Here is a 13,397-nt window from a genome sequence, read left to right on the forward strand (position 1 = left end):
ATCACTCGGCCAAGTATCACGTAACCTATCCAAAGCTAAAATTAGATGGGGTAGCATTGCTAGGCAAATGTTTGTTGCCTGGATCATATATATATTTTTTCGAATCTCTGAACTGAAACAAGTGGGAATTCAGTACTAAGAAGCCCTTATCTGTATATCTATATTTTGTAAGCCAGGAATGAATGTGTTATGTTTCTCAGTTGACAGGTAATGCTTGAATGGAGGATTTGTTTCTTCCTTACACAATTTCCCCAAGGTTCCACCAAGGGGAGTCATTGCACCAGCCTGCAGTACTAGTTATATACATTGAAAGCATTCATATTTATTAACTATAAAGTACATTGCTGCATGGTTTTGCCTAATGCCAATTCTCAGATCCACTGTATTTTAACGCCAACTACTACCCATATACAGATGTAAAACAGAAGATATAATACCAGTGTTCTTGGTAGCAATATAATTGATTAACTAAAGTTTAGGCTCTTTAATTTGAATGTGCAAGACATATCTTACTTAGTTTATTAAATGAGGTGACACTATAATAACTTCAAACAACCAATAATGTGCAAGCAAAGTCGTGTTTATTTTTTTTTACATTTTCTTTGAAATGACTGGGTATTTTTTGCAATGTCACCACACTACCTATGCCAACTGAATTAGCCCTTGCAGCTTTATAATTCACTTTGTGTGAACAATCTAAACTCTTTAAGTAAATGAACTGCAATCTATTTATAGGAGAAAAGGAGGATCACTAAGAGAAAGGAAAGTGCCCAGAGGTTGTTATTTATGGCTATATTTATAAATTCTTCCCCAGCAATTCCCTCTGGATTTGTTCATAATTGTTGTTGTTACAGATAGCATTTTCTATTGTGACAGCTGTACAATTTTAGATGACCGCTAGGTAGGAAAACGAGTCATTGTTTTAATAGGAACTGAGAATTGTAGAGAGATTTGACCATATCTCAGCAAATTTCAGAGGAATTGACAGGGGAATCTATCATCAATAGAGCTTCTAAGATTTTATGCCTTATTGAAAATAAATATGCTTTAAATATCCTTTAAATATGCTTTAATGGCTGCTGTGCTGATCCAGTGAATTCATAAGTCTCCTGCTCATTTATTTGTAGCAAGTAAGCATGTAAATCAGGAATTAGACTTTGCTGCATTTTTAGCAGGTCAACAATGGTGGACACCATATATTTTTCAGTAAGGCTATATTCAGACCTGAGGTATTTGCAAAATTGTTTGCAAACAACAGTCAACATGGCACTGCTGTCTCCTGGACAGGGGAGTTGCAGTGTTTTTTTTTGGACACTGAGTTTGGCATCCTGTCACGGTCCCTTCCATGACTGAAGTTAGAGCATCTGTGAGACAAGCTGCAAGTGAGGTTATCTGACAGTCTCTTTGTTTTTACTTGTTTCTGTGTTGTTGTTTGTAGTGACCACTCCCCTTGTATCAGGTGCAGCTGGTGGTCATCACTGCTCCTCCATTTAGTCTGGCCTCACACTTCATGCTATGCGGTTGATATTCTCTTTTGGGATGTGAAGAGCTGGTGTGTTGTCCTCTTCAGGGTTCCTGCTCCTCCATTTGCTATTTAAGATAAGTTGACCTGCTTTTGGTGTTTTTGTTGTTCTATTGTTGTTACTAGGCCTCAGGGAGACGCTGGTTCTTTCATCAGGGAAGGAACCAGTGGTCTCGAGCCCAGTCACTACTCCTTGGGCTATTCAGGGCAACTAGGGCCTAGGTTCCGGTGTATGAATATTTCTACCATCAGGGGATATTCATACTGATAGGAGTTAGGGTGTCCGTAGGGTGTGACCGTTTCCTTCCCCCTAGCCGTTGAAGGCCTAGTCCCTTGTCCTTATCCTTATGTGTTCATTCTGGTGTACCTTCCCCACTCCCCATAATCCATGACACATCCAGAGGCAGTTTGCTGACTCCATAATCTTAAATAGGAACTTTCTGCAAATGCTTCAAACTAGGCATTTTTTTTTGCTTTGAAACAATCCTGGATGCCTAGTTGTGCATTGTCTGAAGGCAATTTTTTACTCTAAAGCTACGTACACACGTCAGATTTTTATCGCCCGATAATCGGCATCGGCCAATTATCGGGCGAAAATCTGCCGTGTGTACAGTCGGTGTCGTCCATCGTCCGGACGACCGACCTGCCGGATCCACGGACGATGGACGACAGCCGATCCTAATGAAAGGGAAGGGGAGAGCGCGCAGCAGGGTGCCGCTCCGTCGCTCCCCCCCTCCCCTCTCCATAGAGCATGAATGGTGCTGTATGTACAGCACCGTTCATGTATCGTGCACTCCCTTGTCGTTGGAAAGGATCGTGAAAGATCCTTTCCAACGACAAAAATTGGAAGTGTGTACGCAGCTTTAGACTGAACAAAAGCCTAAAGGCCTCTTCTAGAATTGTGTTTTGTGTAACATGTTAAAAAGATAATGAAACACATGATGCCTTGCAGCACAAGAGAAGTCCAGGATTAAGAAATGAGAAGTGGTTACCAATGATTTATATCTCTCCTGTAAATATATATCAGTAAAGGCAACTTTTAGAGAACTCTGCACCTTTTGTTTCTTATCAACGTCAGACAATGTGCTGGACTATAAAAATAGGAAGTGTAACTTCAAAACACTAAATGTTTTATAACTAAAGCTGCTTATACATGTTCAAATTTTGTCACCGGGAATGACCTTTCGTGCTTATTTCCAGCAAAAAAAGAGTGATGGATGAATGAATGAGGGCTGTACATACAGCACTGTTCTGTTCTATGGGGAGGAGAGAGAATCAGCGAGTGACACCCCGCTGTGCTCTCCTCTACTGACTTGTACAGTGATCTTTCAGGACGGATCCATGAACAACATTGGGCAACTATTGTGCACTTATCAGATTCTCGCCTGACACAAGCCTAACCGTTCCTATCAGGCAAGAATCATCTAAAATGTGTACATAGCCCAGTAATTTCGGATTTTATTTGTGAGGAAGACTAAACATTGTTTACCTAATAGCATACCTGTCACAATTTACAATGAGCAACCTTAACAATTCACAATGAGCATTGGATCAAAATGTGAAATCAGAGGTCACCTTTCCCAGAATAATTCCAGATCCACTTGGTTCCTCCCCACCCATCTAACAAATTATCTATTAATAACCAATACTCCCTCATTACACTAAAGTACTGATAGAGAAACTAAAACTGTATGCATAGGGTCAAGCTTCGCCGCCTTTGCAGGAAAAAGCCAAGATTTTCATCTAAAGCTGCGTACACACGGCAAATTTTTCTCGCCCGATAATCGGTATCGGCCAATTATCGGGCGAAAATCTGCCGTGTGTACAGTCGGTCGTCGTCCATCGTCCGACGACCGTCCTGGCGGATCCATGGACGATGGACGACGACCGATCCTAATGAAAGGGAAGGGGAGAGCGCGCAGCAGGGTGCCGCTCCGTCGCTCTCCCCCCTCCCCTCTCCATAGAGCATGAACGGTGCTGTATGTACAGCATCGTTCATGCATCGTGCAGTCTTTTCTCGTTGTAAAGGATCGTGAAAGATCCTTTCCAACGAGAAAAATTGCAGGTGTGTACGCAGCTTAAGACTTTCACTGTCATTAGATTTGTATTTACTGATCAGTCAGTTCTCACTGATGTGTCTCATTTTATGCTCCGTTTGAATTGCCAAGGTTTACAACAACTTTATTTTTTGGAGAATCTGAGGGGGGAAAATTTTGAAGCTGCCATTTCCGACTTTCTTGTAAGAGTACTGTTTTGTTTTTTTTGGCTTCAGCTATTTCTAAGTCACTTACCTAGCAAAAAATGCAGACTTAATCCAGGTTAAAATCTCAGAAAGTACTTAAGCCTTTGGAACAGTATGAGAATCCGACAACCAGTTCTCCTAAAACAAGGTTAGACAAGGTTAGAAATGGCGACATATTCTGCAGTGCTGTACATTAAATAGGGGTTGCAAATGACGGACAGTGACACAGAAGGAGGAGAGGACCCTGCCCTGAAGAGCTTACAATCTAGGAGTGAGGGAGGGGGGAGTATCACACAAGAGGGGAGATATGGAATGGTGGGAAGTAGTGAGGGTTTAAGAGACAGAAGAAGATGGGTAGGCAAGTTTGAAAAGATGGGTTTTGAGCGATCTTTTAAATTAGCAGAATGTAGGAGCAAGCCTCATAGGACGAGGAAGACCATTCCAGAGAGTCAGGGCAGCTCTAGAAAAGTCTTGGAGCCGTGCATGTGATGAGGTTATAAGTGAGGAAGTCATTAGTAGGTAATTGGAGAGTGGCTAGGGGAGTATTTTTTACCAGGTCAGAAAGGTAAGTGGGACAAGAACTGTGGAGGGATTTGAAGGCAAAGTACAAGCGCTTGAATTTGATTCTCAGGTAAAATGGTAGCCAATGAAGAGAACTACAATAAAATGCTCCACACTTCTCTTCTGTCTGTCAGTGCCACCTCCTATTGGATCCTTATTGATGCTGCCCAATAGCAGTTTTTGACTCTCCAGGTGCACATTCCTGAAACTAACCTGCAGGCTAATATTTTCCCATGCTTCTAGACTGTGGTTCTGGATATACAGTGTAGATGGTGGGTGGGCAATCTGCCTTTTTTGATTCTCTGTCCCCAGCTCCAGCATGTCTTTTACCTTTAATTTCTTATAGGTGTGCCACTAAAGCTAGCCCTCTGACTTAAGGAGGAAGCAGCAACAATAGGCAGTCCGCCTATAGAAGGATAAATTCAACCCTAAAAACAATCTGCTGTATGCTGCTTATCCAAATTAGCTGATCTTTAAAAGCAAACAGATAATTTTGTCTGTGTCCATCCCACATCATAACTGATAAATAATAAAAAAAAGAATGTTCTATGTTTCACAAATATTTTTGCGTTTGATTTTGCATTGTCATCACCTGCTAAATTGAAAGAGCAATCATTCTACTAGATTGTAAGCTCTTCGGGGCAGGGTCCTCTCCTCCTGTATCACTGTCTGTATTAGTCTGTCATTTGCAGTCCCTATTTAATGTACAGCGCTGCGTAATATGTTGGCGCTATATAAATCCTGTTTAATAATAATAATATTATACAGTTCCATATGTCATTTAAATTCTCATTCTTGTGAATGGACTGTATGAGAACCCTATAGTGCACTACACTACAAAAATGGAAGTTTTGTTTTTTACTGTAACCAGTCCACTGCTACAAAGCACTGGCTTGACCCTCTTCTCTTTTTTGCAAACCTTCCTATTACCTCTCTTTTAAATGGAATATGCCCTCCACCGCCACAGCTTCCTCTAGCATAGCTTCATATCCTCGTCTAATTCATGTGGATTGGTGCTAGCAAGCAATGAGGGTTTTTTGATTTTCATTCGACAAAGTGCAGACCTTGCATTGCAGGCCACTTTAGATGAAAAATCAACTGGGATTATGATCATTGTTATGGTTTATTTCTCCAAATATCAGTTCGAGTTTTTTGGCAATTAACTTTTAGATGTATAGATTGTGCTTTTATGTGGGGGTATTCAAATTAGCAATTATCATCTTAAAAGATGTTTGTTTTATGTAGCAGAAATATGAGTAGATGTGGCTTGATGCCAACAATATCAGATACTGCTTCATTTTATCTATAGCAACAGTATGTACAGAAAGCCCTAGTAAGTGTAATTTCCTGCAATTTGAGTGCCATTCTTATTACTAGGGTTCAAATTTTAAATCGGAGGATCTGAAATTCTCTCAAACATTATGGCCATTTAAACATATGGACGTGGAAGATTCCCTCGAAGTAATGTTTGAGGAAATGTTGGATTCCCTGTTTTATAAATAATGGCCTTTTAATAATCCAAGCCAGACAAATGTTCCTCCCTTGGTGGATGCCTAAACTTTGACTTGTATCTTTGTGCAGACTTCTGAGCAAATCAGTGAGTAAAGCAGGAAATGACATGTCTGTTCATATTCTGTCAACCAATAGCGTACAGAATGCTTCCAGGTTGCCATAATAAATTCCTTTTGTTGACAGTTTTTAATAAAGTTACAACAGATTTGAATGAAAAAGCAATTTTTGATAACGCTAAATAATAAAATGATTGTGGAGCAATGATATATTCCAGATCAATTTGTTACATGTTAATCTTGGAGATATGAAATAAAAAATGCCAGACCAGGAACATATTAATGGCATTATTAAAGGCAGAAAAAAATGTACTTTGTAAGTAAAAAAAAAAAAAAAAAAGAGCTTTGTTGGTCCTAAAACCCCAATATACATGTAGTGTAGTATTCTCAAATATAGGTCCACAATGGGGTAAAAGACCACTTTTACTGTAGATTTTTCAGATGTTAAATTTTTGTAGACATTTAACATTGTAGATGTTAAATTTTCAAAATGGAAACAATTTTGAAAAAACTATATAAGTTTATATGAATATTTAACATCTGAGAAGAAACCCTGGTTGCCAACCTTTTTGGGCTGATGGACCACTAAATTTACCAGCTCTGGACCATTCATGCGCAGGGAGCTGTGTGTCACTCAAAGGAGAAGAAACTTTCCATTTAGTGATGTCATGATGCCAGAACACACCCACTCTCCCATCCCAGGCCCAGAGACACAACCCGCCCACTTCCTGGAGCCTGAGATCGTACGGGGGACATGGTCTGCGGCTCTGGCCGGTGCGTCCACTCATCTGGGTCTTTCTCGCTTCCGCTGCTCTACAACCTGTTTTGACATAAAATTAAACATAGAAGTGGTCATGGTCATTAAAATTTCTTGGAAATATTAATATAGTATTTATATGGCACTGATATATGCAACACTTTACAGTCCATAGTCATGTCACTAGCTGTCCCTCAAAGGGGCTCACAATCTAATGTCCCTACCATAGTCATATGTCTTTATCACAGTCTAAGGTCATTTTTTTGAGGGGGGAAGCCAATTAACCTAACTAACTGGGAAGAAACCAGAGTACCCAGAGGAAACCCACGCAAACACAGGGAAAATTCAACTCTGGACCCAGTGCTGCAAAGGCCAGAGTGCTAACCTCTGAGCCACCACATTATGTTCTCTGAATTAGTGCAACTGCCTTTGTTTACATTCCTTTAACCTTCACATTTTTATTTTTCTACTTTTTTGTGCTTCCTGGTGTTCTGTTTGTTTTTGTTTCTGTTTAGTATTGTACCAAGCTTATTGCTGAGATATTTCTGTTGCCCCTGCCTCAGCGGGTTTTACTTCGCACAGTTTCCGAGAACTGCAAATACCTTCCTGAGCTGCAAGCAAGTTTGTCAGAAGTATAACTTCCTGTGTTGCTCTGTAGTGAGATTTTAGAGAACTGGAATCTGCCCGGTTTAGTTGCTGTACTGCAAACTCGCCTTTATTAAACTCACCCAAGTCAAGTGTCCTAATGCACCTACCTGTCATTGAGCCAGGCAGACTCTTTTCTTCCTGCCAGATTTAGTCCTCTTGTCAAGCTTCTTCTTTCAGTCTGTATTACAGCAAAGTAGCTATCAAATCTTTGCAGAGCTTGGAGAAGCAAACTTTTTGGAGATTTAAAGTGCCTAAATTTCCTCCAAATTGCAGAATTTACTGGTGATATATTTGATGTTATAGTCATTGATTGAAGATCATTGAGAAGATAACTGCTGGGTATATTACTTTAACAAGATGTCACAGCTGGAATTTAAGGATGCCTTCTGGGTAAGTGCACCTAATATTGTATAGGTAATATCAAATACTAATGAAGTGTTAAAAATGTAATAATAATGTATACATTTCCCGAAAATTTTGGATGGAAAAGTTAGGGGTTAGCAATCCTGCAAATGTTGTCAGCGCTTTATCCTGTCTCATTTCTGGGACATCATTTTCACTGAGGCAAAGAGTGATTTCTACCATTTTACAGTAGTCAATAATACTAGGGGTAAAGGGAATTCTTCTAGTGACGACACCTGTTCTGGTAAATTTCTCTTTACTTCCTGTGGTGTCTCTGGACTAGAAAAAAACATGACAGTGGTCTAACAATTCACCAGCTAACACATCGCATTCTATGTGTTGTCTTTAAATATTCATTTATTACAATATTGCTTATATGAATCACCAAAATATACAACTGATGTAATAAGGCTAATTCATTAACTTTTGGTAGATATCCTAATCTAATATGATTTGACAAAACATGCAGCTATTGCCTAAATAATGAATGTGTTTATAAATCGGAGCACTTATGCAAAAATAATATGCATTCATAAAATGGAGAGTGTGGTATGGCCTTTCTGGTTTTGAATGTCCATAGCACCATAAAATTTAGCAATACTGAGCAGTTACTGTTAAAGGAAATACTTTGTGACAATGTCTGTGCAATAATTACTAAACAGCAGTAAGTATTTACATTTATGTAATTTGGTTCCTGTAATGTTTTGGATGATTGCTTTCTGGTTAGCAGATGTCATACCCAGTTTTCAGCTGAAAATTGAATTGTATAAAACAAAAGTTAAAACCAAAGGCTAAATGTCCTTTGTGACCAGGGATGCCTATTATTTCCATGCTGTCCTATTCTGCTTACTGTAAAGTCCCCAAGTGACTAAAACATAAACTGAGTGGGACTCAGTTTGAATGTGTAAGATCTATTCAGTCTGTGTAGGATTTATTTGCAGGTTGCTAACAGATAAAAGTTTCCCTATTTTTTTTTCAAAAATATAAGCCAATTTATGATTTCTCTCCTTCTTTCAGCATACAATGGCAAGGGACTCCATGTAGGTCTGGGCTAAAGGGTAGGCAGAGAAGGCGGCCTCCTTAAGCTCTTTGGCAGGAGAATGGCAAAAAAAGAACAGAGCCTTCAATCTATTTTGATTTATTAAACTTCTCCAAGGCTGGAGAGGATACACGTTCATCAGTGAATCTGGGTGATCCAGCAAACTTCAAATCAGAATTTGTTTTGCAATTTTCAGGTCTTTTTTTATTTTCATGATAAATTTATAGGAATTTACAAGAATGTTAATTCATTACTGTATACTGCCAGCATCACAGGGAAGCATACTTCAGCATCCTTCTATCCTCTTTATAAATGGCCAGGGTCAAATATCCCACAGGAGGGAACTGCCCACTCCTGCACCTTCTTTGGGATGTGAATCACAAATTTTTCCCTGAACTCAATCCAGCCAGGCAGAAAAAGAATTGTTTTACATACATTTCCATAGATTGTGAAGCCAGAACAACCAAGGTAATATATAACCTTGGTGGTATAACTACCCTCCTAGACCCACCGGAAAATATTTCAATATAGTGCCTAAATAAAGTATCTCATCTGTCGCCCATTGGAAATTAAATTTAGTACGTAAAGTATGAACTTTTGCGGTTGTTCTATAGCTAAAGCTTGCGTCCTGAAAATATTTCAGTTCAGTTCACCACCAGTTTGTGTCTACTCTTCACCACATGCAACAAAGCAAAGAATATTTCACGTTTTAATGCTGGAGACAACCCAGAAGTTTTTTTTTTTTTTTTTTTTATTATGTTTTAAGCTTTTCTGATGCTGCAAGTACATATATACTGAGGTGTCAAACCTGCCCTACATTTTAAACTGTCTCCTCCAAAAGTTGACAAAGCAAGACGGCTATCATTGCAGTAAGTGGTGCAGGAACAGGGATCACAGGGGTAATGATTGTGACTGGGACCCTTTCTGCAAAGAAAGCTTGTTGGGGCTCTTCTTATGACCACTGTCTACAGACATGTGATTAATGTTCACCTTCAGCAGGTCCAGCTAGAGGTGTCATCATGCCATTCTGCAGGAGACAAAGTCTTCAAAGTATCAGCATGACACATGCTGCCAGCATTAAACTCTTTTAATGTAAATCGGGACATTCCAAAGGCCAGGGGCAAGACAGACTCTGAGATTATTTGAGGTGTTTTCCAATAGCTTACACTGACATGCTTAAGCCAGTCAATTAAGTCAATTTATCTTTGTGGTATGTGGCACAGTCTTTCTCACTTTTCTATCTGACCCACAGAAGTAGATTTAGGTTACTTTTGCAGGCACAATTAGAAATAATATGCGGAAATGCTATTTTATATATCATATATCCTGTTGTTTCACACTTTCAATCAGTAAAGTAGTTAAACTTAACTTTGTTCTTTTTTTTAGTTGTTAGTTTCATTTTTTAAATAGTCAGTAAATGTGTAACTGGAGGGCCTTTTGAAGGTATAACTGCTTTAAAGCCATGACATTAGGGGGTCCAAATATCACAGTCCCTTTTATTAAAAGCTTTACTTTCTACTCCTTTTGTGTGCAATATATTGTCAGAAGGAGAGGCCCGTAGCCTTAGGAAATTGGGCGCAGGGCCTACATGACGGGGTGTGAGGCCTAGCCCAGGGTGTTAAGGGTTATTAATTGGTAGAAGGGTCTGTGCTAGTGTGGAGTGTGGGGTAGGAGGGGATTAGGAATAGGATGAGTTAAAAAGGGCTAGATGGAAGTGGGACCAGGGATGGTTCAGGGGGCGTTCCTAGGGGTGGTAAGAGACTCAAAAAATGTCTGCTTTAACCACCAATTCTTGATGCCTGGCGTGTTCTTAATCCACGGGAAGAGATTACACTTTTTTCTTTCACCCTCATCAGACCTATTCTAGAATAGATCATTTCTGGGTCCGCGAGGCGGACTTTTATAGTGTCAGGGGATACTTGAATGGAGAAATGTTTCTTTCAGACCAGACTGATGCATTTCCCAGATTACACCTCACTGCCTAGGCGATGGAGAGACCTGGGGGTGTGGCTAAAACTCATTTTTAATGTTTAAAGATAAAAGCAAGCTGGAAAAAAAAGTATTCAGATGATTATAACTTTGGCTTATGTTATCCATAAGCCAAAGTTGATTTTGTGAGTATCTCAACTCATGCGTGAAAGGCCAAAGTTTTGAAGTTGGAAATTAAATGAAAATCTCCTAAAAAAATTAGTTAGTGTTTAAGGAAACAAAGAGAATTACGTAACTGTTTTGGCACAAATTGCACTCAGGAGATTAGTCCTCTGGTAATATCGGATGCCCATAAGGTAGTTTTCAGAGGCCACCTTATCAAACACGGAGAGAGACTCAAAAGAGCTAAGCAACAGGAAATCCTGAATCTCCTCCACAATATTGGGGAACTTGAAAAGGTACACAAACGGGATCCTAAAGCAGAACTGAGTCAAAGATTACTCTCTTTTAGGACCCAGGTATCGATGTTATGTCTTATTAAAGCTACCCTTAGCAAAATGTAGAAGATCCTATTATTAATATGGGAATAAGTGTACTTGAACTTTAGTGAGGGCCCTACGGGGTCAAAGGGAGCAAACCTTTGTCCTTTTTATTGTAGACCATATGGGCACTAAAAGACACTAAGTCCAAGACATTGCAGATGAGTTTGAAAAGTATTACATGTCGTTATATATTAGGGATGCTTCGATCCCCTGTATCCCCATTGTCTCTAGAGAAACAACAATGCGGGAATATTTGATTAAAGCCAAGATGCCCTCACTTCCACCCAGTGCGATTGAAGCAATGGAAGCTCTGATTAGTAGCGAAGAGGTTTTGAAAGCTATAGCAAATACTCAGGCCAGCAAATCCCCAGGGGTTGAGATATATATATATATATATATATATATATATATATATATATATTTTTTTTTTTTTTTTGCTTACTATAAAAAGTTCAAGGAGACATTAGTACCTAATATGGTCACCACCTTTATTGCTATTTCAGAAGGGAGAGCATTCCACCCCGACTCTTTAAGGGCTCATAATACAGTGATTCCAAAGGAAGGTAAGGACCCAGCCAGCTGCTCCAGGTATAGACCCATATCTTTGCTCAACCAGGACCTAAAATTATTCACTAAAATTCTGGCAATGAGACTTCAGTTGGTTCTGAGTAAATTTACCCATACTGATCAGGTTGGTTTTGTGTTACCTAGAGAAGCCAGGGACAATACTATCAAGGCACTCAATTGGATCCAGCTGGCTTCCATACACTCCTCACAACTTTTCCTGCTGTCCACGAACACAGAAAAAGCATTTGAAAGAGTTGACTGGCTGTTTATGGACCAGACTCTAATGCACATTGGGTTGGGACCGAAAATGTTAGCTTGGATTAGATCCATTTATTCCCACCCGTCCGTGGCAATTAGATTTAATGGGACACTCTCCCAGCACTTTCCCATATTGAATGGGACCCGTCAGGGCTGCCCCCTTTCCCCAATCATATTTATTCTGACATTGGAACCACACAGGCAAACCCGGATATTACAGGACTAGAAGTGGGTAAACGAATGCATAAAATTGCCGGTTTAGCGGATGATTTACTGTTTGTACTCTCTAATCCAGTTACCTCACCCCTGAATCTTATGAAGGAGCTGGCCTTTTATGTTTTCTTTCTAATTTTAAGATCAATTATAGTAAATCAGAGGCACTGAATTTAACACTGACTCCTGAGCAGAGGGAACTAATTGAGAATTTCTCATTTAAATGGGCCCAGGATGGACTGAAATATCTAGGCGTGTTCTTGAGCAGGTATCTGTCAGAAATTTTTGCTTTGAATTTTTTGCCCCTTCTCCAACAGATAAAAGTTGATCTATTGAAATGGAAATCCTCTGACCATATCCTGGTTCTGCAGAATTCAAGTGATTAAAATTAATGTTCTGCCAAGATTTTTATATTTATTTCAGACCCTACCAATTTGGCTGCCAAAATCCTTTTTTAATAGTATTAATACAGTATATTTTCAGTTTATCTGGGGCAACGAAAACCTAGAATAAACTGCACTCTACTATTCTATCCCAAGTCAGCAGGTGGTTTGAGGGTCCCCAATCCTTAAGTACTATATGGCCGCTCATTTGGTTGGAGCGGTTGATTGGGCAAGAAACGGGCCCTTTAAGCAATGGGTGGGACTGGAACAGCTGGCTGGAGGGTATAGTCTGTCCTCGGCACCTTGGTTGGAAGGTGGCTTAATTACAAAGCTCAAAGAGCACCCCTAATAGGCCCTACTTTGAAAGCATGTTCCAGTATGTTTCCCCGTGTCAATATTGCCTCATCCCATTTCCCACTTTAGCTAATACTGGATAACCTAGCTTTTGCGCCAGGTCTGGAAGACCCAAGTTTTTTAATCATCTTAAAAAACTTGGTCTCTACAGGGCAGCAAATTTTAGACATGAAGGTTCTGGGTTGAAGATATCAGACCTGGCTGTTTTGGGGGAAACGCAACCTATAGGTGCAAGACAAGTGGCACATTTTCTATACTCCCTACCGCGGAGTGAGGGATTTGACAGAACGCTTACTCCATCTGAAGTTTTGTACAAAGGATCAGGCACAGATAGACATATGCTCTCAAATATATATTCTCTGCTCAATTCCCCAAAGACTGATACTGCTCCTTCCTATTTGTTACTATGGGA

The 13,397-nt window shown here is 39.7% G+C and overlaps 1 protein-coding gene across 1 annotated transcript in view; it reads left to right on the top strand.

The window, feature by feature from the left end:
• Positions 1-7,268: 7,268 nt before the first annotated feature.
• The window catches only part of PSTPIP1 (proline-serine-threonine phosphatase interacting protein 1), a 40,687-nt gene continuing 34,558 nt past the window's right edge, over positions 7,269-13,397 (top strand). The window contains exon 1 of the mRNA XM_072402032.1: positions 7,269-7,688. Coding sequence (XP_072258133.1) covers positions 7,656-7,688 — 33 coding nt within the window. The 5' untranslated portion in view covers positions 7,269-7,655. The remainder of the gene's footprint in view (positions 7,689-13,397) is intronic.

The sequence above is a fragment of the Pyxicephalus adspersus genome, chromosome 2 (genome assembly GCF_032062135.1).
Source record: "Pyxicephalus adspersus chromosome 2, UCB_Pads_2.0, whole genome shotgun sequence".
In the NCBI taxonomy this organism is placed as follows: Eukaryota; Metazoa; Chordata; class Amphibia; order Anura; family Pyxicephalidae; genus Pyxicephalus; species Pyxicephalus adspersus.